The 23,254-nt window shown below is 57.2% G+C and overlaps 1 protein-coding gene across 2 annotated transcripts in view; it reads right to left on the bottom strand.

The window, feature by feature from the left end:
• Positions 1-23,254, bottom strand: part of PLXND1 (plexin D1) — a 72,351-nt gene that overhangs the window by 2,925 nt on the left and 46,172 nt on the right. The window contains exons 20-35 of one of the 2 annotated variants that reach the window (XM_064156110.1): positions 22,685-22,799; positions 21,635-21,742; positions 20,874-20,986; positions 19,748-19,855; positions 19,076-19,206; positions 18,460-18,658; positions 12,779-12,925; positions 10,936-11,092; positions 9,893-9,996; positions 8,903-8,966; positions 8,244-8,278; positions 6,612-6,716; positions 5,760-5,923; positions 4,282-4,429; positions 1,000-1,140; positions 86-160 (exon numbers count right to left, since the gene is read on the bottom strand). In XM_064156110.1, the coding sequence (XP_064012180.1) occupies positions 86-160; positions 1,000-1,140; positions 4,282-4,429; positions 5,760-5,923; positions 6,612-6,716; positions 8,244-8,278; positions 8,903-8,966; positions 9,893-9,996; positions 10,936-11,092; positions 12,779-12,925; positions 18,460-18,658; positions 19,076-19,206; positions 19,748-19,855; positions 20,874-20,986; positions 21,635-21,742; positions 22,685-22,799 (1,914 nt within the window). The other variant, XM_064156111.1, reaches the window with a different exon arrangement.

Raw genomic sequence — 23,254 nt, 5'->3', positions numbered from 1 at the left:
GGAGAGCAGGCATGGTGCAAAGCATGCCAGCCCTTTACTGGAGGACTGGGCGCAGGCTGGGCTGGCACTCGCCGCGGGCACTCACCTGGCAGCGGTAGCGCTTGGCATATTTGTAGATCTCGGCCATGGCCACGTTGGTGTTGAACTCGTTCCGGTATTTCTTTAGAGGCAGAACAAAGAGGGGGGGAGATGTTAAGGTGATGCAGCAAGCGAGTTCAAGCCCCACCAGCAGGCATTAACCAGACTGGAAGGAGGTTTTGCCTGTGTATTTCAGTCACCCCTTGAAGAAAGGAGCTTTGTTTATAACAGAAACAGGCTCAGGCTTTTCAAAGCCAGCCTTTGCTGCCCATGCCTGACAGCACTCCTCACCTCTGTGTGCTCAAGCCCATTTTACAGCATGGGGCAGTACAAAAGCTGGGCAGAGCAACACCAGCAGAAAAAGCCTGATGGGCAACTGAAGCTAAAGCAGCAGGGGGAGATGGTTTGATTTGCAGGAAGCTGCGGCACATCGCTGGCAGGACTCGGATCAGCACCGCAGCTGCCAGCTCCTGGAGCTGGTATCGGTGCCAGTGTCCCACATTTGGGCCAGCTGCCAGCAGGCTGCCTGGACTCAGGGCTGGCCCTGGCAGTAGATGCCTGGCAGCCAGCTGTCTTGGGGCTGCAGGATTGCAGAGATCCTTTTCCAAACTTTCTGTCTCTTTGGCAACAAATTTCACTCCCAAGTCCCAGTGGTGCCAGAGCCAGTTAAGTTCAAGCTAACTCGTGGGTGTTTACTGCAGCTCCACAAGTAATTGAAGATGCTTGGAATTAGGTCAGTGAGGTTTGTGCATCAAAGTTTGAGGCAAAAAAATCTCCTTTCGTGGTTGCTCTTTCCAGCATATAAGAAGTAGCCCAGCTGCACTATCCCCCTCCTGATGCCAGACCCCAGACTCTGAGGGCATGGAGCCTGCAGCCCTAGCCACCCCCAGTGTGGGGCACGCAGCAGCCGGGCACCCTTACCCGCGACTCCTCAGCCAGGTGAGCGTTCATCTCCTGCTCACTGAGCGGGGGCATGTCGTGGATCTGTTTGTAGTATCTCTGCACGATCTTCCTGTACTCGGGGATCTCCTTGGCGTACAGCAGCTTGTTGGTCGGGGAGTCCTAAAGGGCGAGAGGCAGGCGTTGGGCACCTGCTGCTGGCAGGCTTTGATCTGCCTGACCAAAGTGCTGGCCATCAGACATGGGCTCCAAGGAGCAGCCACGGCTTTTGCTCCCGGCTCTAGAGGGGAGTGTGCTGGGATGGCACCGAGGCATAGAGCCACTAATGACAGAGGTGCTGCCCAGGCACATCAAGGTGCTGTGGACAGGCACCACAGCTCTGTTCTCGGCCCTTCTTCCTGCCACACGCTAAACGTTTCTTAGCTGCAGTGCTAAGGAAGGTGGCTGTGGGAGCGTGGCTTAATTTGCAGCACGGGCAGGTTCAGAAGCATGCCCGGGGTCAGGCGAGGTGGCTGCTGCCAGGTGATGCTCTGCAGCTGAGCTGGGCACGGCCGTGTCAGATCAAACGCTTGTGCTCCGTGGCCCTGCCCCTGGAAGCAGTAACGAGGGAAGGGCTTCTGCAGGCATTGGCTCGGGTCTCTTGAGCAGCCAGCTCAATCTAAATGAAAGAACAAAGCTCTCTCACAAGCTGAACTTTGTCAGCTGAAGTGCTCCTCTCGGATTTTTCATGTAGCTTTGATTTATTTTGCATTGACTAACCCAGCCTGCCTGGCCTAGATTGAGTGCATCTGAAGTAATGAACAGAAAACATGGGGTTCTCTTGATTAATTAATGTCAGCTTGGACAAGGCCGTCTTAACCTCACAGCCCTCGCTCGGGTTGTACCAGGGCAGGAAGAGCCCTGGTGCCCTCCTGGCACACAGCAGCATGACTGATCTTCACCTCGCGGCACTCCTGCCCCGCTGAGATCATTACCCCGGCAATGAACCTGGCTGCCCGGCCCAGCGCTGCACCCCGAGGGGACACGGCCCCAGCTCGGCGACGGGGAGAGGGGTGAGCTCAGTGTGTCCCACCGCCCCGACCCAGGGCCCCTGCTGTGCTGTGACAGGTGGGGAGGGAGGCTCTTTGCAAAGAGGAGCCCGGCAGGGCTGGAGCTGCGGCGCCGGAGCCCGGGGGTAGCTGCGATCTGCGGCTGCAGGGGAATGGGAAATGGGCACCAGATCCCAGAGCAGTTTATTTTCAAACCCAGCAACAAGGCATTACAGGAATACAGCCAAGTCACAGAGCCTGCTCACAGCAGAGGGTTTTTTTCCCCTGGAAACACAAAAGGAACCCATGCTGCCTCTTCTTGTGAGGGGCTTTTAATTCGTGTCTGAGCTGTCTGTGCTATGAAGAGAAGGGGACCGGGTCATTAACCAGTAGATGTATGGGACCTGAGTCTGACAGTATCGGGAGCAACACGCTGAAAGCAGGGGAGGAATCCAGCCTGGAAACCATTCAGCGAGCTGCTGCGTGGATTCGCAAGCTGCTTTTTATGCTGAGGATTTATTCTTCCCACATTACTCAACAATTCCTTCACTTATGCTCTTGTATTCCTGGAAACTGTTTCCATCTGCTGTCTGACTCCGGCTGACCCCTCTTCCCCTCCCCCACAGCCTGACAAGGACAAATGGTAGGTGTTTCCTAATGCCTGCCACCAGAGAGCCCCGAACCCAAACAAACAAACCAGCGCTCATTAGATCTTCCCCCAGCCTTCACCTCTCCCAGCCAAGGCTTCCTCTTGCTCCCAGGCTGGGGGACGCAGGGAGCAGCTCCCCCCCCGCTGCAGGGTCCCCCTGACGTCAGAGCCCACACTGCCGACAGGCTCTGTGCAGCACTTTTTAATAAGCTGCTTTCTGCGGGGAGGTTTCAGATGTCAGCTCCTGGGCTGCGCCGGGGGCAGAGCAGGGAAGGTGGGGGCTGGAGTGATGCTGCCTGCCTGCCTGCCTCGCAGGCCCTGTGCCCTTGGCAGGTGTGCTGAGCCCACAGGCCTCCGACCACACACTGGAGGTGGCCAGTGCGTGATAGAGATGTCATCAGAGATGGGCAACAAGGGCTCTGCTGGCAGCAGCATGGCAGCACCTGCCAGTTGCTTCCCAGGTCCTGCCAGCTGCATCTGAGAAGCACAGGCTTGTTCTGTTTGGAAGAGACCTTTAGGATCATGGAGTCCACCCCTTAACCCAGCACTGCCAGGGCACCACCAACCCATGGCCCTCAGCACCATATCTCCATGGTTTTCAAACCCCTCCAGGGATGGGGACTCCACCACCAGGCCTCAACAACTCTTTTGGGGAACAAACTGCTCCTCATGGCCAACCTAAACCTCCTCTGCAACAACCTGAGGCTAATTCCCCTTGTCCTATCACTTATTCCTTGGGAGCAGAGCCCAAGCCTCACCTGGCTGAGCCTTCTCTCAGGGAGCAGCAGAGAGCAGTGAGGTCTGCCCTCAGCCTCCTCCAGGCTGAACAATCTTGTTCCTCAGTCACACCTCAGAAGACTTAAGACTCCTAATGATGGTGTCAAGGGGATGGCTCTGGGTGGTCCCCACACCTCCAGGCTGGGGTCTGTGTTGCTTGGGCAGGCACAGCCCACATTCCTGAAGACTCAGCTGGCCTCCTGAGCTTGTTACAGCTCTCCTGGCTGAGAGGCTCTGCAGAAACCACTGGCAGCAGTGAGTAAACCTCTATCTGAGGCGCTGTCATTTTCCACCCTGCTACTGGAAGTTTGCTGATGCTGTCCCCTAAGCTAGCCCTGGCCGAGGGAGCTATGTGCAGTGCCCGGGGCAGAACTGGCACACATTAGTGTCCATGTCAGTTCCCCACACCCCTGCCTAAGCCAGCAGAGCACCTCTGTCTGCTCAGGCATGGCTCAGCCCATCAGGAAGCGCTGCTGAGACAGCGCTGGGTGCGCTCCTGCGACCACAGACAGCTCACACAGCCTCGGGGCAACACCTAGCACCAGGCCAGCAGCTGGCTCTGCTGCCAGCCTTCTGCCCTCTGCCCATCCTGCCTGTGGCCGCCTGGCCCCGCTCCCTGACCGCTGCTGTACGAATTGCAAGCTCAAGCCTGAGCAAAGCGGTGAGGAAAGAAGGGGAGGTCTCAGGAACTCATCCACAACATCTGAAACTCACATGCCCTGAGCAAGCGGCTCCCAGCCAGCCCTGCTGCTGCCGGGGGATGGAGCGGGGGACCGGCGGCTGCGCCCTCCCACCTGCGCCGCTGCGTGGCCGCCCGAGCGGCAGCGAGATGTCCCCTGGCGGGGGTACCTTGCCCAGCTGCAGGTCGGAGAGCGAGCAGGCGTCGATGAAGGCCTGGGCTATCACCGAGAGGCAGGCATCGATGTGGTCTGTCTTGTCGATGTCGAAGACGAACTGGGGGTTCTTCAGGATGTTGACCCAAAACCGCAGAGGCAGGCTGCAAGGGAGGCGGGCCGGGAACACACACGGGTGAGTGCCTGTGCTCCAGGGGCAGCCGGAGGTGACAGCAAGTGAACAGTAGAGAACATGCTGAGGAGCCAGGCTGTGCTCTTCACTCACATCCTGGCAGCGTGTGACCCTCTGCTTAGCCAGAGGGACAGGCACAGGTGCTCGCTCTGAAGAGATTTCTCCAGGCTGAAGTGCATGGCATGGGCCAGAGACCCCACATGCAGCTCTCTCCGGGTAAGTGCACACCTTTGCTGTTTGGGCAGCTCCTGGAGCTACTGTGGTCCCAGAAATGCCCCTGCCAGGTTTGCTGGCATGGGACTGTTGAGCCAGACCTCCCCACTTGCTGATTTTGTAGCAGTGGTGGTGCCAGCTCCTTCTTGTTCCCCAACAGGTTCATGTGTCTCTTTTCCTGCTTTCTATTGATTGTCTCCTGCAGTTACTTCACTGCTCCTCTGGCTACAACTGGAGTTTCAGTGCTGGCCCTTCCTGCCTTCCCTCCTGCTCTCAGTCTGTACTTTACCAGCAGCTAAAGGCGAAGAAGGGCAGGCAAAGCTGCAGTTCAGTGCTGGTGCCTGCCCCTCCGGCTGCCTAGCCACATTTGGGGTTGATTTTCACATGCTGGAAATGGCTCTGGTCCCTGCAGCCCCAGGATCACTCAGCCTCTCCTCAATGCCCCTCCAAGCTCCCTGCTCTCTCCAGTTAAATTGTTTAGTTTCTCCCCTGCTCCATTTCCTCCCCAGCATGGGCTCCCACCCCAGTCCTGCTGCTCCTCACATCCCTTGGCACAGCTGCAGGCTGGTGCCAGGGCTGTAGGGCGGGCCGCACATGGCTGTCATGGCACCAGCTCCCGCAGCCCTGCCAACAGCCAGCAGCCCCAGCCTGGGTACAGAAATAAGTCAGGAGAAGTGCCCCAGGGTTTAGAAGTCTCCATGCTGGCCTTAAGACCTGGTGTGGTTCTGGCCTCTGGCTCAGATCCTCAGTGCCTGGAGCTGATGCTTCAGGCTGCTGCCAACCAGCAGCCCTCCCTCCTCTGCTCCTCCTTCCATTACCTGCAGGAGTGTGCCAGTTCCTCCTGCCCTCCATCTGCCTTTGCTTCCTCATCCAGCTTGCTGCTCCCCTGAGCCATGTTTGTTCAAAGCTCTCCGAGCCTGCCTTTGGCCTCATCTTGCACTGTCTCTCTGCCACCCCTCCTGTTTCCAAGCCTCTTTTCTCCTTTTAGCAACCTAACAATTTGTCCAGGACACCGAGGGTGTGCAGCTGCTGCTCCTGAGGGATGGATGCAAAGAAGGAAGAGGCAGAAGAGATTTTCTTTTCCAAACCTGTTGGTCTTCCAGATGTGCATAGTGTCAGGGTCTGTGATCCCTCTTTTCTCTGCTTGCTCCTCTAGGAAGTCAAAGAAGTACTTGACGGCCAGGGGGGGTTTGTCATCCCGGATGCTGAGGATGGCTTTGAACAAGTCGTCCAGGAACTTCTGCAGCGTGCCCTGTGGGACAAGCACACGGTGGAGGAGGCCACACCAGGGGCTCCAGGGAAACCCTGCACTGCCAGCTGGAGAGATCAGCAGGGAAAGGCCAGAGCAGGGAGAGGGCTGCTGGGGCACAGTGATATAATTAGCTTGCATTTGGGTTTAATTTCTTCTGGCATTGAGATTTTTCTTTCTTTCTGCTAGGGTCTCACATCTGTGGTTGTTCTGCACAGTAAATACAAAGACTAGAGCCTGCTGGCCAGCCTTGTGATCTCTGCTCCAGTGAGGCATCATGCTGGGATTAAAGATGGGCTGGGAGCCCAACTGCTGGAGCAGAGCACTCACAGAGAGCAGGCAAGTTCCAATCTCAATTAAGGCCGTACAGACATTGCCCCTGAGCCCAGCACTGAGCATCTCCCACTCCTTTCCCACCAGGACTTTCTTGCTGGGGAGGTCAGTTCAGTTCTGACCTGTGCATCAGGACCCTGAGGTGATCAGCATCCCTTTCATGTGCTCAGACTCAAGACCAGCCTAGGGATATCATGGGGGGCTTCAGGCAGCAGTGCTGGACGAAGCCAAGGAGCAGTAGTGCCTGGCAGCCTCACTAAACACACTCCAGTTGGTCAACACAAAGGGTCCCACCACACCTTGGGAGTGCCCAGCCTCTATAGACCACCACCACCATCCCCAGCATCCCATCTCCTACCTTTGTGGAGAGCAGTCTGGTTAGGTAGATCTCTGGTAGGACTTTCTTCCTGTGGCTCTGCCTGTGGGACTTCTTGTGTTCAACTGATTCATCAGTGGGGAGAACCTGGCCCAACACAAAACACATGTTCAGAGAGCTCATCTGCAGTGTCAGGCTGCATTTTCGCTTCCATACAGAGTTTCAGCTGCACATGGAATTCCATCCAACAGCACTCCCTGCCTCACAAACACTGCTCTACATGGCCCTAGAGGAATGCTCTGCAGTCCTCACTCTTCCTGAGGGTCTTCTCCTGCCCTCTTGCCCAGCTCTTCATTGCCCCTCTCAAGCCAGGAGAGGAGAACAAGCCCATCCAGCTCCCTGCACATCATCCGCTCGCCCCCTGTGCTCTGCAGCTGCCCTGAGTGGCTGCAGCTGAGACTCCAGCACGAGGTCCCTGCAGCGACCACCAAGGAAGATCCCCCAGGATCTTTCCCCAGAGCAGGAACCCTGGCCTTTTCAAGCACAAAAAATAGTCTTTGCCTGGCCAAGTGGGTTAATGGCAGCTCTGGAATAACCCAACTGCCCAGTTCAGGGCATACTGCCATTGGTTCAACATGGGCGCATTCAGCTTTCCATCCCTTCTCCCTCCTGGCTCTGCTGGGTGTTCAAGATCTGGGCAGGGACACTTGAAGCCATCAAACCTTGCTGCTGTCCAGAATGCTTTGCTTCTAATAGCTTTCAGCACTTTGAATCCCAGCACAACCAGAACTCATCAATGCCCCCAGCCCCTGGGGCAGGTGGTGTGTCAGGAGCGCTGCTCAGAGACTCAACCCAGGCTGTCTGGGGTGTTAGGCAACACCGTGCCACACTCTGACTGTGCTCCCAGGCTGTCTGGCTGCTGGTGGATATACCAGGCACAACAACTGCCCTGCCACCAAGGTCATTTTTATGGTGTCCCACAGCACCAAAGCTTGTCCAAAGTTAACCTTTTCTGTGCCTCTCTGAGCCCCTCTGAAGGAAAGTAATGAGCCCTGACCCAGCTTGTCCATCACTCCCGAGCCAGCCATCAGAGGGGGTTCAGGTAACATCAGCAAGGCTGTGCAGATTTTAACCTCTTTCATCACATCGACTGAGAAAACAGGGATTGGAGTGCAAGAGTTAGGTGATCAAGGCTGGTCAGCTCTGCTTCCAGTGCTGCCAAGGGGACATCTCCCTGACAGCCAGCCTGGACAGGAGACAACCTGACCCTATGCCTGGCTGAGGGCTCTCCCACGGCCCCAGGCTGCTTGGCCCAGGGCCTGACTGATGCTGGAGTGCAGCAGGGACGGCTGTTTGCAGGGACAGAAGCAGCTGCCCTCCTCTGCTAAGGGGCAGCCACCATGGAGGTGAAGTATGCCAAAAGAGAAGCAAGAGGATCACATAGCAGGAGCACAGATGGGCTTTTCCTCAAGTACCCCACCAGCACCTCTGGGCTGGGCCATGCTGCCCACCTGCGCTCCACCAGCATCCTCCCTGTCATGGCAGCAGAAAGGGCTTAGGGAGCAGAGCCAGAGCTGTGGCACATTCCCTGCATGCCCTGCACTGCAGAGAGGGTGTCCTGCAGAGATGCTCCACTCCCCTGGGTGAGTGCAGTCAAGGGAGTTGGATACTCACCAAGTGGAAGTACTTCTCAGTGTCCAAATCCTTCACTGTGAGGAAGAGAGAGACATGAAAGTTCAGGCAGGGCACCTAACCTAATGCCCTCCTCCACAGTCACCCTCCATGGCAGGAGCTGTTGGGCTTTCCCAAGGATCCTAGTGCCAAGCTGCAGTTGCTACCCTGAGTGACCTCAGCAAGTCAATGCGTCTGGAACACACAGCAGGTACCAAAGCAACTATATCAGGAAGGACTTGTGGTCTCCCAAGATTAGGGGACCTAAGAGGGCATGAGAGCAGGATCAGCACAGGGGCACTACTGCACTGTGGCATACTGCAATGCCCTGTGGTGCCCCACACGCCCTGGGCTGTCTCCAGCCTCATGACTGAGCCAGCTGCATCGCTGAGCAGCCCCTGACTCCAGCAGGGAAAGGGGCTCTGGCCACTGTGGAGCCAGTCTCAGGTGGGTGACCTGCAGACAGGGGCTGGTACTCCCTCATCAATGTCAGGTTTTGCATCCCCTGCTCAGCTCTGAGTCTCTGCACAGCCTGAAACCTATGAGCAGGCTGTCAAGAAGCTGCAGGTGTATGCGGGCAGGAAGGGCCTTGTCCAGGCAAGTGGCTTCAGAGCCTTCCTTTCCTTCAGCTTGCCAGCACACCCTGGATGCTCCGGCCCTACCTCTGCTCAGCGTGGTGTCCTTCTTGTCCGACAGGCTCATGGCCAGGGATGCCCCTTCGGGGATCTGTGAAAGAAAGGAAACGTAGACCTCAATGACAGGGGCCTTAGTGGTGCCTCCCAGGGAGACAGGGGATAGCCCTAGGGAGATCCGGGAGCTGAGGAACACTGGTACAGCCGCTGCCCTGCCACAAATGCCCTCTGTCCTGCTCGCTGCCTCCAGAACCGGCAGAAGGGCACTGCCCTATGTGGAAAGGGGTTTTAAAGGCAAATACAAGCTGGTGAGGGTCTCACATCCAACAGCATTCAGACAAATGCCTGTGCCCAAGCTACAGTCTTGGATCATTCTAAGTGACTGCAAGAGGCAAGTGCTGGGCTGGGCAGAAGGAGCCTGGCCGCAGCCCGGTGTGGTGGGGCTGGCACTGGCTATGCCAAGGGCAGTGGGCCAGCAGCAGCTGCACGGCACGGCCCTTACAAACAGCGACGGCAGCCAGCACTCAGCCCGCTTGAGCTCCCTGTACGGCTGCAGCCCGGGCCGGCTTGCGCCGCAGCGACTGCTGCTTTCCTTTAGCTCTCCAAGGGAAAAGGGCCACAAACCCCACCTGAGCCCCACAGACCTCACCTGAGCCCAAAAAACCCCACCTGAGCCCCACGCCTTGGCTTTTGCTTCTCGGCGGCACCCCCGGCCCTGCGGCCAGCGGCAGCGGCGCTGGGCGGGAGCAGAGCCATGCCAAGGAGGCAGGCTGGTGCCGCGGGGACAGGAGCTTCTCCCGCCCTCGGCTGTCAGTAATAACTTGTTTTGCATGAAGAGCGTTTAATGAGTTTCAGTGTGTTGCAATATTAACGAGCTCCTCGCCAGGGCAGATGTCTATTCCCCGGAAGCTCTGGCGGAGCTATGGCAACCTCCCTGCTCCTTCCCAAGGATGCCGGGTGCGGAGGGCTGGCCCCGGGGCCAGGCGGGCGCCACGAAGCTGCTGTCCCCTGCGGGCTTACCTTGTAGTGTGCCAAGGTGTTGAGCTTCTTCCTGCCATCCTCCACTACCGAGGTGTCATCGAGGTCCCGGAGGATATAGCTGTCGGTGCTGGTGGCAAACCACTCTGCACAGAGAAGGGACAAGTGAGCCATGAGCCCCAGGGAGGCACGGGTGGCATGTGGGTGCCAAGGACTGGCCACAGGGAGCTCAGGGGCTGCACAGCTCTGCTGCCAAGGCCACCGGGGCTCTGGGAAACCAGATGTTTAGCAGCAGCCTCCAAGGTTAGCTGTAGAGTGGGGATCTCCAGCCTAGAGCAGACCTGGATCTAGGAGAGGTGCCAAAGGCTCTGGTGGGGAGATGGAGAGGTGCACAGCTTGCCCTGTCCCTCTCCCGAGGGGACCACGTAGCACCTGCCTCCTGGAGCGCCTGGCACAGGAGGTGCATGTGGCCACTGCAGGCTGCTAGTGCCCCCCCACGAGACAGAGCTGGTTGCGTTTCTATGAAGAGGGGGCATGCCACAAGCACCAGCTGTCCCTGCCCCACCCCAGGTGTTCTCTGGAGGCTCCCGCTGGCACTGAGCACACTGACCCAGCCAGGGCATGGCATCACAGGCAGCATGGGTTTCTCTTACCAGCACTGGCTTAGATCCTCCTTAAACTTGGGGAGAAGGAGTTAAGGAGATAAATGGCCTCAACCTGTGTCTGGACAGGAGGCTAGGAGCTCAGTTACCGCTGCTCATGGACAGACAGGTGCTAGCAAGCCACATGCAGCTGTAGGGGTACCAGAGGCTGATGCCTGCTCTGGAGATAAGTCTTTAAAGGGTGCCAAGTCCCTCTGCTCTACTTGGACTTTCCAGTTATGTGCCCAGCTATTCTTGCCCACCAGTATCTGGTCCCACTACTCTTTCCTGAAGACCATCCTCAGGGAAAGGCTGCCCTGATGTCTGCCCTCTTGTCAGTGTTGCCTCACTCACTGCCCCTGGCAGGCACCAGGAGCTGCTGTGCAACATCACCTGCTGCAGCTGGTTTTAAGGACTGGCTGGTCCAAAGCATCTGGTCCTTACCAAGGTCAACATCTTCCACCCTTGGCCACTGGGAGTAGGGGACATTCTTGCAGAAGGCCTCCAGAATCTTCTCCTTCACTTGGCTGAGTGTGTCTGTGTCCATGGCCCTGACACTCAGAGAGTCCATCCCGCAGCCTTGGAAGGAGACATTGAGGTTCTGCAGGCAGAGGATAAGTTAGAGGTGACCTTCCCAGTTCTGCTGGCTCCCAGGGAGGCAGAGAGGCTATACACAGCTCTCAGTGGTGTGCTCTGGGCCTCATGCTGCTGGAAACCAGGCTGAACAAATGAGGTCATCTGAGTTTCACCATGAGCGAGAGGCACTGATTTATAGCCCAGGAGGCTGAAGTCCCTGTCCATTGATGGAGCCAGGAGGACACAGACAGTGACACTGCAACCTTGTCCCACACTGCCTTGCTAATGGGCCTTAGCAGAGGGAGAGACCACCTCAGGGTGGGAGGAAAGGTCAGCCCACGTAACAGCCCTGTCCTCAGCTCCCTGGCTCCAGCCACTGACTAATGGGGCTGCCAAGGCTCATTGCTCAGCCTCTCCCTGACACCACGGCCCCAGCTCCTTTGTCTAAACAAGCTTTAAGCATCTCACAACCTGGGATGTGCTACAGCACTGGAGATCACCACCAGCACAATCCAGCAACGTGCTCCAGAGCCTGCTGAACAGCAAGACAGGCAACTGTGAGTGGCTGTGGGTTGCAGCAGGCACCAGCCTGGACCCCAGGATACAAAGCAGGAAGCTGCAGGCAACGAGAGCAGCTCTTCCTGCAGAACATCCTCCTCTCTTCTGGGAGCAGCTGCCATGCTGGCCAAGGGAGAAGAAAGGCCCAGGTACTTCTTCCTCTCACAAGCTGCGCAGACCCAAATGCTACAAGCATGGCTCTGCCCCTGCTCGTGTCTGCTGCTCCTTGGTGTGTCTGTGCCTTCATTTAGTGATGGATGCAACCCTGGAGCAATCTCCTTGCCTGGCTGGCAAGCCCATGGCAGCAGGGTGCAGAGGCCAGAGGCATTGGCTGTGCACAAGCAGAGCTACCCCAGAAGAACCTGTAAGTCATGGCTGAGGCCTTCGTGGCCTAGAGGCTCCTTCTCAAACAGCTTTCCAGTGCCCTGTCTATGAGCACTGGGGGTGCACTGCTGGGGATGCACTGCTGGAGGCCAGTTCTTGCCACAGCAGAGGACAAAGATGTTATTTCACACTGTGTACCACCACAGAACCAGGCTGCTCTGGGTGGAGCTGTCATTTCTGCCCAGAATGCCCCTGCTGCACCCTGCTGTCCCCCCGTTGGCTGCACTGGACACCGGCAGCTCAGCTGGCAACCTGCAGAGGATGTGGAGCCCCAGCCTGCTCTGTTACAGTAATGCCCCTCTGGGGCAGCCACTGACTGCAGCAAGGCTGCTCCAAATTTATGCCAGACTCCTGCAAGCAGGATTTGGCCCAGGCTATGGAAAGCTGTGGGCTGACCCCACATCAGGCCCAGGGGAGCTGAGCCCCTGGCAGGCACAGCCCTGCCTGTCTGCTCCCATCAGAGGTATTTTGCAGCGCCTCTTTTTCAGCAGCCCTCCTGCCACACACTGGGCAGAGCTCTCACCCCGGGCTCTGGGCTCACAACTGGTACCTTCCTGCTGCCAGGCATGATGCTTCTTTGCTGGCAATGGTAAATCTGTTGGCTTTAACTCTCTGAACACAGCAGAACAAATTTTCTTGCCTCCTGTCATTCCTGACCTGAGCCCAGGCACTATGAGCCTTGTTCTGCAGTCACGAGCTCACATCAGACTCTGCCACAACTACCCCGAAGGGACATGTGCCCACTGCCCCCCGGGGTGCAGGTACTCACCCTGGGCTTGGCCTCGATGTTCTCCCTCAGCAGCCACTCCTCATTGAGGGTGTACCTGGCCTTCCCGGTGATGGCGTCGATGGAGCCCTTGTTAATCTGCTGCTTGATGGCACAGATCAGCAGGAAGAAAGGCTCTCCGACTGTCTCCTGGGGAAAGGGAAGAGCACCAAGTAAACCGACCAGAGCTCCTGGTGGCAGCTCCTTCCAGCAGCCTGGTGGGACAGGCTCTGCATGGGCTCTGGAGGTACATCCACACTTCAAGGAGCAGGACTGCTCTCCAGGCACTGAGGACCCAGAACTCCCACCAGCATCTCCCTGAAGCTGCTCTGAAGTTTTCAGACTCGTGGCAATGTGACAGCACAAATGGGGAAGGGGACACAACAGCCACAGGCAGCTTTTGGGGATGGTGAGCTGCAACTGTCAGCAACAACACACCCCACCCCTTCTCCAGCTCTGCTGTCCCCTGGGCAGAGCACTTGGTGCTGCTCAGGAGGTAGGGCCTGCAGGCAGCTGTGCTGAGCAGATACCTGCATGCTCAGCACACTGAGTGAATGCTCTGATTTACACCTGAAAATCCATGTGGACTCAGGCAGGCTCTGGCACACACTGGCACAGAGATGCTCCCCAGACTCTTGGCAGGGCACAGCCTGTACAGTGTCCTGCACTCAGCAGGGCAGGGGTGGGGACTGCACAAAAAGCCAGGTCTGCAGAGAGATCTGGGCACCCAGCTCTCTGGTGAAACTATCAGCTGAAGCCCTCTGGGGCTGCCTGGCTTGCACTGAGCTCCATGGAAGGGAGCCCCATGGAAAGGAGCCCCAAGGCAGGGAGCCTACTGCTGTGCCTGTGGCGCTGGGAACCAGCTCATGCTTCTCATACCAGAGCAGAGCCCCGGTCACAGCATAGCGCAGAGGATCAGGGCCAGCAGGCCGTTCCCATGCCACACGAGCAAGCACCATTTAACTCCTTCCATCCATCAAGCCTTGTCCTGCAGGGCGAGGTGGCTGCAGATGCTGCAAGGAGCACAGAGCACAACAGGGACCAGCTCTGTGCTGCGGTTCAGCCACACGCTGACGCCAGGCCCCTGCTGCCTGCCACGCTGGTGTGCAAGGAAAACAGGAGCTCCGTGCGGGTGGAGCGCATCCCACCCTCCCTGCCCTTCATCTGCAATCTCCTTCCAGCCAGGCAAGTGCAAATTCCTGCGCACTGCCGAGCACCACCCCCCTGCCATCTGAAGCCTCCTCAAGGCAGCAGATACTGAGTGATTTTCAGATTTCTCAGTTAGAGCTGCTAAATCCTCTTCAATCTGCTCCTTAATTAAGACTTGGTACTTCTTTTATTCTAATTGCCCTATAATTGCTACAGCAATTAGTCTGATGTCAGCTTTGAGTCGGCTGCAGTCAGCACGGCTGACACCAAGACACTGCAGCAGGGTGGCGGGTGGGTACACAGCATCTGTGCCCACACTGCACCCACTTTATTTTCCCAGGACAACTGCTTTTATCAACACAGGGAAGCTCCTTGGGCCTTCTTCTGGGTTTAATGTCCTCCTGCAATGCTCCTTCTGAGCAGGCAACACAAAACAGGCTCAGCAGAAATGCTGCTGGTGCTGCAAGTGGAGGAGGGCACAGCTCCATGCCAGACGTGCAAGTGTGGGGACATGGAGGAGCTAAGCATTATGAACAGAGTGGGGAAAGTGTCAGAGGCCATATAGAGGATTTGGCTGCTGAGAGCAAGGCAGGAGCATGGGGTAATGAGCAAAGAGGTGACATGGATGTGCCCAGGCTGCAGGACCTGCTTCCCTGGGATGTGAACTGCAGAGCACCATCAAGCTGACCCCACACATTGGTGCTGGCAGACCCAAGGGTGATTCTGCTAGGGGTAGGATCTCTGCTCATGTCCCATGTGTGAGCACGCAGCAGGGACCAACCCAATGCCACATTCAGCACCAGGCTTTAGAGCTTGCCCTGTCCCCATAGGAATCTCTAGCCCCGGCTCTGACCACAAAGACATGAGGCACTACCAACACTGCTGCCTCCAAACCCATCGGCAAAGAGCTGCTGCCGCGGGAGCCCTTCACAGCCTGAAACCAGCACAGACCGCAGCAGCTGGGCTGGCAGTGCAGCACCTTAGTGTGGAGCCACAGAGCCATGGGTTGGTTTGGGGTGGAAGGGACACTCCAAGGTCATCTACTCCAACTCCGTGCAGTCAGCAGGGATATCTGCAACTAGAGCAGGTTGCTCAGACCCCCAGACAACCTGACCTGGAACGGTTCCAGAGATGGGGCAGCCCCCACCCCTCCGGGACACAGAGAGTGTTTGAGACCTGCCCCAGTGTGCACAAGCAGGACCAGTCCCCAGGAGTGGCCATGCAGAAGGCAGCGGCAGCCCCATGCCAGATACTCTTTCTGTCCAGTCTCTGGCTTGCAGGCTCAGGCTCTGTGGGATGTTATGGAAATCTGCAAAGGCATTAAACAGGCAGCAACTTTCAAAGGGGAAAGAAGGGCTGGGGGGCAGGGCTGAGAGATAAAATGGCAAACTTGGAACCCTCAAGCATTGTTCAGAAAGCTCCTCTGGAAATGAATCAAAACTGGCTTTGGACGTGGCTGGCTGGGAGAAAGGAAGTCGAACTAGGAGAGATCAGTGCTGATTCAGGACAAAAACATACTTAAAAAAACACAGTCTGGGGCCTTTTTTCCTCCCATTGTGAACGTATTTTAATGAGACTTCGTTTTCATTCCTGACTGAACTGTTGCGGGCTCCTAAAGCTAGCCAGGGCCCTGGCAGCGCCGGGCAGTAACGGGAAGCACAGCTGGGCTGGCATGGCTTGCGCTGCTTCACGCACCACCGCCCTGCGAGGGCTCCGGGCTCCCGTGCTTGGGAAAAGAGCTTTAGAGCACAGCCTGGACTCAGATGTTGCTGCACCGTGAACAAAGCTGACAGGCTCTCAGGGGTGACCTCCCAGGAGCACAGTGCAGCCATCTCCACAACATCTTGGTGAGGCCGGGGTGGGAAAAGCACAGCAACAGCTGTTTGGTCCAGGTGCCTGCTCCTTTTGGGATGGTGATGATGATCTGTGTGCACTCTGTGCAGAACCAAACCTCAGCTCCATCCCACATGCAAGACTTGGGGAAGCTTGGACCTACTCCTAACAGCTGAATTCCAGGACCTTTATTTCTACCTGTTCTGTTGCCCTGATGCTGTCAGGAGCGAGGCACCAGAACAGGTAGAAAGCAGACACCTGGACCATTTTATCCAAGACTCTCAGTTCTGCAGAAACAGAGTCTGCAGCAGCTGTGCACATGCTGCCAGTTCTCTCTGAAGCCTATCCCCAGCAGCAAGCCTCCTACCAGCTCCCCATCGCATCTCCTGCCCAGCAAGCCAAACCTCCCCATCAGCACTGAGTGCCCCAGGTGCCCTCCACACGTTCAGAGCACTGCTGACTGAGGTCTGCAGCGCCTGCCCAGCTGAAGACAGCTCCACCAAATCATCTTCCCCCAGAACACAAAAGGTTGGGCTGTGAGGCAGGGCAGTAACAGGAAACAAATGTTCTGGGCATGTGGCTCTGGCTAACAAGGCAGAGGACAAGCGCCTGGAACACTCCCCCGCCCCGGGCCGGGGGCAGCTGGCCCGAACTCGCCGGGGGGTGAACAGGGACTGCTGCAGAACGAGAACCACTCTGACAGCCCGGCACGGCAGGTCCACGGGCAGCCTGCATCCTGAGCCAGGCAGTGCCTCTGCCAGAGCAGGCTCTGATCCAGAGGAGGGCAAGGCACAGGGCAGCCCTCTGACTGTCGCTGGCAGCTGAATCACAAGCCCTGAGCCCAGCCCTGGCAGCTGCCCCACTCTGACTGCAGCGGCTCTGTCTTCTGTGTGCCAGGGAAGAGCCCAGCTCTGCCAGTGCAGACTGAGACCCCCGCCCATCGGTACAGCCCAGCTCATGCCCACCTGGGACAGTCAGAGGGACGTTTCATCAGCCATTTCTGTCTGATCAGGTCTCCACCTCCTCCACGCTCCAGCAGGCAGCATGGTTTCTCCCCTGCTCAGGTCCTCTATCTCACCGCGGGGCACATACGACACAAAAGGCTGTTGGAAACCAGCTCTCTGCTGCTCTCCAGCATGGACACCCTTTGCTTTGCAGGGATGAGAAATGGGTTGCCATGGGGAGTGCCACGAGGACCTTGACTGCTACAGCTGAGACAGGAGGAGAGTGTAAACCCAGCTGCAGCTGGGTCCCTTGTTGAGGACCTGTCTGCAGGAGGGTGGAAGCAGAGGTTCATCTGCTGGCCCAAAAAATCCATCAAGGGCCACCACAGACCTGTAAGACTTGCCCCCATCTGTACCCTGTCCCTCCTTCTCTCTGCATGGGGCTACACGGCACAGCAAAGCCAGCTCACAGCCTGGACCAGCACCACCCTAGCCACGGGGACAGCCATGGCGATGGGCACCTTGCTGCCCCACACACTGGCACATGGGAGTTCCTGGCCATCAGTCATCTCTGCAGTGTGCCCAAGGCTCCAGGCACGTGTGCTAAGACTTGAACCTCTTTCCTCTTTTTTTCCCCTGAGAAAGCTTTCTTGCACAATGTCCGTTTTAGCACAAGCTGGAGCTGGATCAAATGCCTCACATGTGGTCTCCACTCTCCGAAAGGAGAGATCAGCACTTTTTTTTCCCCCTCTGATGGTTTAACTACAGGCACAAAAACTCAAGATTAAAACACGTTCACCAATTCACTCCTTTCTGCTCTGGCACCCTGGATCATGGAGCTGCCACGGCACAGCCACCCTCTTTCCTCCTGTAACTCTGCCTTCATTATGATGGCTAATTACACGAGCTGCAATGAAAGATTATGAACTACAAAACCAGAGGCTCCAGGACAAAAACTGATCGTGGGCTGGCATCGGAAGACACTGTGACATGTTGAGGACAATAAGAATCGTGGCTGTGGCTGCAGCACACACTCTGGGAACGGAGCTCTTCCGCAGGCTCTGTCAGGGCTCTCCCCTGAGGGTATAATGGGGTGTCCTCCAATTAACTGCCGTGGAATCAATTAAGTTATTGCTCAACTCTTCTGGGAAATTCCACCCAGAACTGGCAAGCGACAGCGATAAAGCACCGAGCAGATGGACTGCTGATGTGCTCCAAGATCCACGCGCACTGATGCTCGTCACCCTCGGAAGGCAGCCCGGCCGCAGGGACCACCGCTGCGAGGGTCTGGCCGGGGTGGAGCCAGGGCACGCCTCCCACGCCGCCGAGCACCAGCCTCCGCCCCGTGTGGCCGTGCCGGGGCTCCCCGCTCAGCCACGCTGCGAGCGGGCAGTGCCCAGCAGCACGGCTGCGTGAGCCGGTCAGGAAACAAACAACTGCAGCCAGTGCCAGGCCTCAGCCGTTGTGGCTGTTTTTCAACTCCCTTGCGCCTCTTCTCAGGCACAGGGAAAACACTCGCCCGTGCTGCCCTGCCACGAAGGCTGACCTCACCAAACCCCCAGGCAGAAGTGGACAAGCAACTCAAGGCTGCTTCTCCACGCTTGAGCCTTTCAACACACCGGCACTGGTCAGCCACCTGTGACCGTTCAAGGGGCAGTGCTGGGAAGCGTTCAGGTCCTGGGCTGCCCCACACATCCTCACTGCCACTGCACACAGCCCCGAGCTCACCCCCCAAGGGCAGAGAGCTGGTTCTCTTACTCTGAGATAGCTGTACATGCAGATGGACATCCAGTTGGTAAGCATCTTCTCCACCACAGACTCTGTTCTCCTCAGCATCAGCTTGGGGTTTTTGGAGGCTGAAGCATCGATTAGATCCACCAAGAGGTCCTTCATGATGCTGGTGTAATACTCCAGTTTCCCATGCAATGCGATAGTAAGCAGGGAGGCCAGGTTACACCTGGAACACAGAACTGTGTGAGACTCAACACCAATCCAGTAAGACCCAACTGCTGACTGACCAAAGAATCCAAAACACAGAGCCAGCATTTCAGACAGTTTTCATGAGCCCTCTCAACAGTGTCAAAACTTCAAATCCTTTTCCAGTGCTGCAGGACCTTGGGTCAGCTCACACCCTTGTACTGGTAAACCAAGGGTTGAGGCATGCAAACACCCATGAGCAAGTCACTGCTTGCACCTTTTGGTGCTCCTCAGGATAACAGAAGCTTATGGCTGTCCATTTCTAACAGAGCAGTGGGAGGCAAGGGTGACAACCTTCAGCTGAAATGCATGGCTCCAGAAACAGGCGGGACTGCTTACAGGGCAAGGGTAATTCAGTGTCCTCCAGCTGCCAGGTCTTTGGTTCTGAAGCTCATACCTGTCTCTAACAGCAAAGTCCTTCTGCTGCTCAAGAGCATGGACAAAGACAATGAGGAAGTGCTTGTTGTTGAGTAAGGTGGAGAACAGCGAGATCCCTTCTTCCATATTGGGCCTGCAGCTTTCAGGGATCTAAAGAAGAATGCAGGAAGCAGAGTGAGAAAACCCTGCCAGTTGCTTTCCTCCAGCTTTTATCCTTCCTGACTACGAGGATGTCCCTGCTGAGCTGAAGCCCCCTGACTCCCTCAGGTGCAGAGTCCCCTGGCAAGGACACAGCTGGGTGTGACACGTGGCCAGCAGGGTGGTGGCAGTGCTTGTTCCTCTCTGCTCAGCACTTGTAAGGCTACCTGGAGTGCCGTGGCCAGTTCTGGGCTACCTGCTACAAGATGGACATTGGCCAGACGCAGGAAGGGCAGCTGAGGGCTGCCAGGGCAATCAGCGAGAGGTGGAGAGGACTTCTTGAGTTGGTCAGCCTCAGGAGTTGGTAAGAGCAGATCTTACAGCAGCCTTCAGCTGCAGAGCAGAGCGCCAGAGCCAGGCCCTTCCCTGCCAGCACGGCGATAGGCTGTGTTGTGGGAGCATGCCCCTGCACCACGGAGAACACCTGGCAGGGTTGGCACACACCAGCTTGGGCAGCAGCCACCCAGCAGTGGGTTTGTCAGGAGTTACTCACTTTCCATTCTCCGACCAGGAGCGGGTGGGTTTCCTGGGCCTGGGAGCCCCCCTGGGAGCTGAGCTGCTGGGTCGGCAGGATGTAGCACTCCTCGTAGAGTGAGGAACACTGCAACCAAGCACAGCGTTAGGCACGGGGCACAGAGACACCTCCTGAGGAGTGCAGACACCCACTGGAGTGGCTCACGGAGCCCTTAGGCACTCTGCAAGAGCCTCCTGAAGGAGCGAACGCTGCCAGCACGGGGGAAGCAACCACTGGTGCAGCCACAGGGCTGTGAGGGCAGGGAGGCTGCAGCAAACAGACTGATCTAGCAGCTAGAAAAGTGCCCAGGAGAAAGCATTAGAGGAGCCTGAATCAAACCAGAGGAGTTCTGGGTGCTCTAACACATGGAACTCCTGAAACAGATGTGGAACACGTTTACATCTCCAGCACTCAGAGCAGGCTGAACCTCACACTGCTGTGTGCGTACATAGGGACTGGCTGAAGGCCCTGAGCACTGACTGCTGCTGAGGCTCCGCAGCCGTAAATCAGTTCCTCACCCTCACCGCCCAGCCGCAGCTGCCTCGGGGCTGAAATACGGCTGCTGCTCAGGGCACGCTGCGGCACAGCAGGGCAGCCAGGGCGGCAGCTATGGCACCAGCATGTCTGGAAGAGGACTCTGGGCAGGCAGACTGGGACTGGGCATCTGACTGGGAGCACCATGGGCCCAGTCTTTGATGGAGAGGAGAGAAAGGGGCAGAGACTCATGAAACTTATGAGGATGAGCAGTGCAGCTCCTCGGTGGTGCACTGCAGTGAGCAACAATGCCTCTCTTCCTGAATGCAGATGCACCTTCAGCCCCTCTCCAGCTTCAGGGCAGGGTGACACTGGAGCCCCTGGAGAGTCCCCAGCACCTGCTGGCCAACGGCACCAAATAGGCGAGCCACAGCCAGTCCAGGACAGTGATGCCACTGGGCTCACATCATGCACTAGTAAGGCAACCTTGCTTCACAGCCCAGCCAGAACTGAGACTCAACCTGTGACAACTACATACACAGCAGCACCAGCGTTTTGTAACCCCTGGGCAGAGGGAAAGCAGAGCCCTGGAGTGGCCTGTGAAGGAGCCGGCAGCACTGAGGGGCCCTACCTTGGGGAAGAAGGTCCGGGTGACAAAGTGCTTGTATTCCAGGAAGGGGATCCCCTGGCTGCGGTTCAGCTCCTTGGTCAGGTCTGTCATGTCTGTCTGCAGCTCTGCAAAACCTGACACGGAGATCCCCAGATGCTGAGAGCTCCACCAGCTGGGACAGCAGGCAGGCTGGCACTGCAACGTGTAGCATGTCCCCTCCCTGCCTCCTCCAGCCTCTCCTTGAGTGGGCTGCAGCAGGGTTTTCTCAGGGAGCAGCAGATTACTGCCAGGCTTTAACCATCAGGTCTACACATCATGTCTCACAGCACCGAGAGAACATCTCCTCTGCCCTCGGGAGATCAGCCCCAGCCTGGTTTTACAGGAGAAGGACCAGAGACACCTGCCATGGGGACAGCAGATGCGGTTGCTCAGGCTGTTTCTCCCACTGCTCTAGCAGGAGTGTGCTGCAGTTCTTGCTGCACACAACCACAAAGCACACCAAGGATTAGTGTGGCCTCCAAGCAGCTCTCTGTCATGGCCAAGGGCCATCAACCCTGAGGCAGGGGAAGGAGTGGCCCTGTAGATCAGCAGCTTGCCCAGGCAATAGGACAGCAGCAGAGCCACTCACAAACCCTGCTGAAGCTCCTCAGTGACAATAGGAATTCTCCTGTCAAGAGTTCCAGGAGTTTCTACAGAGCAGAAGGTGAACAGCTTCAGCCCTGCCACTCAGGCATCTCCCTGCCAGCCTTGGCTGCTGCCCGGGGCCCAGCACAGTGCCTCACCTTTGCGGATCTCCTCCCGGATCTGTGACTCCATCTCCTCCATCTGCAGCAGGGTTTTCTGCCAGTACCGCTCGGCTCTGCGGCTCTTGGTGCAAAACACAAAGAGGGCTGCAAGAGAGGAAGCAACAAGCCCTTTGGACTGGGGCTTCGGAGCAGCTGCAGCAGGGATCGAGCAGTCCCCTGCTGACAGGGGTGCAGGAAGCTAAACTCAGTGTTGGTTTAACACCTACAGCAGCCTGGTGTCTGATCAGGCAACTGATTATCTGTTAATAAGCAAAACCAGCTGGAATGCAATGATGGAGCTGTAGCTGTCACCTTCAATTGAGGGCTAAGCTCTCTGCGTTCAGCCTAACTGCACATGAATGTGCTCCAGCTGATTAATGAACACAGACTTTAAGATGTTCACCACCTGTATGACAGTGTTCATGTCTGACTGTCTTCCCATGCCTCCAGAAAGATGTTTCTAATGTCAGGTGGTGCATTCATAAATGCTGTGCATGATCATCTTGATTAAAAATAGATGAAGGCCCTATTAGAAGCCCCTGGTGTGCTGGGAGCTGACAGGTTTGGCTGCACAGTCACTCTGGGCATGCGATGAGCAGGGACAGGAGCCAAAGGACACAGGTGCGCTGCACGGCTTCCAGCCAGCCTGGCAAACTCGTGTGTCTGCTCCAGATCTGCAGCTCTGCTCTCCATGCTCCTTGCCAGGTGCCTGTCACTGGCTGTTACTGATGACAGGACCTGGGGCTAGGTAGCCCTGCGGGACGGTCTGTGACAGCTGTGAAGTGTTTGGGGGCAAGGGGACATTTGTAACTGTCACAGGCTCCAGGAACAGAGCTGTGGCTTCAGCCAGCCAATGCTCCATGCTGCAGGAACCTCTGATCCCGAGCACTGCCTCTTCAAAGAAGAGTGGCCACTTGCTGCACCCAGAGCAGGTTCAGGCACTGCACAGCTGCAGCGCTCAGAGGTCTCCTAAGGTGTGAGCCACCTCGCCCTCTACATGCAAGCAGCAGCCCTGGCACAGCCTGGGAGCTCAGCCCTCTCTCTCACCTACAACAGAGAGCACCAGCAGGATGCTGCAGATGACAATGGAGACGATGATGGCAGTCTCTCCTCCCCCGAGCTGCAGCGTGGCGATGGTGTAGTTGAACTTTCCCACTTGGATCTAGGGAGGTAGAGGCAAGAAAAGCAGGAGCTCAGCCGCACGCTGCCAAGCGGCTCACAGGCTGAGCAAGGAGGGGCCACTGGGCATTGCTGGGCAGACCTCCGCCCATGGGACAGGCCATGCTGGCCCAGCCCACCAGGAGAGACCAGGCTGTGTTTTTCACTGCTGGATCTCAGAGCTTTGTGTGTCTCAGAAGAACCCAATTCCCTTCCCATGGGCTCTGGTGGGCAGCTGAGGCCAGCTCACAGCAGGCTGCAGTACTGCAGTGGTGTCCATCCTGGGGGCCACCACAGGGCTTGGGTGGCAGTTGCAGGCTCCAGGCCATGTCATGGCCCCCCAACCCTAGAGCAGGACATGACCCTTCCTGGAAGACCTCACTGCACTGCATAGCACTGCCTGGACTACGACTACTAGAAACCCACCAGTCAGCCGACTCTGTTATGCTCTGGATGGCC

Source organism: Pogoniulus pusillus, chromosome 16, assembly GCF_015220805.1.
Source record: "Pogoniulus pusillus isolate bPogPus1 chromosome 16, bPogPus1.pri, whole genome shotgun sequence".
Classification (NCBI taxonomy): domain Eukaryota; kingdom Metazoa; phylum Chordata; class Aves; order Piciformes; family Lybiidae; genus Pogoniulus; species Pogoniulus pusillus.
This window is presented reverse-complemented; position numbering and strand designations above follow the sequence as displayed.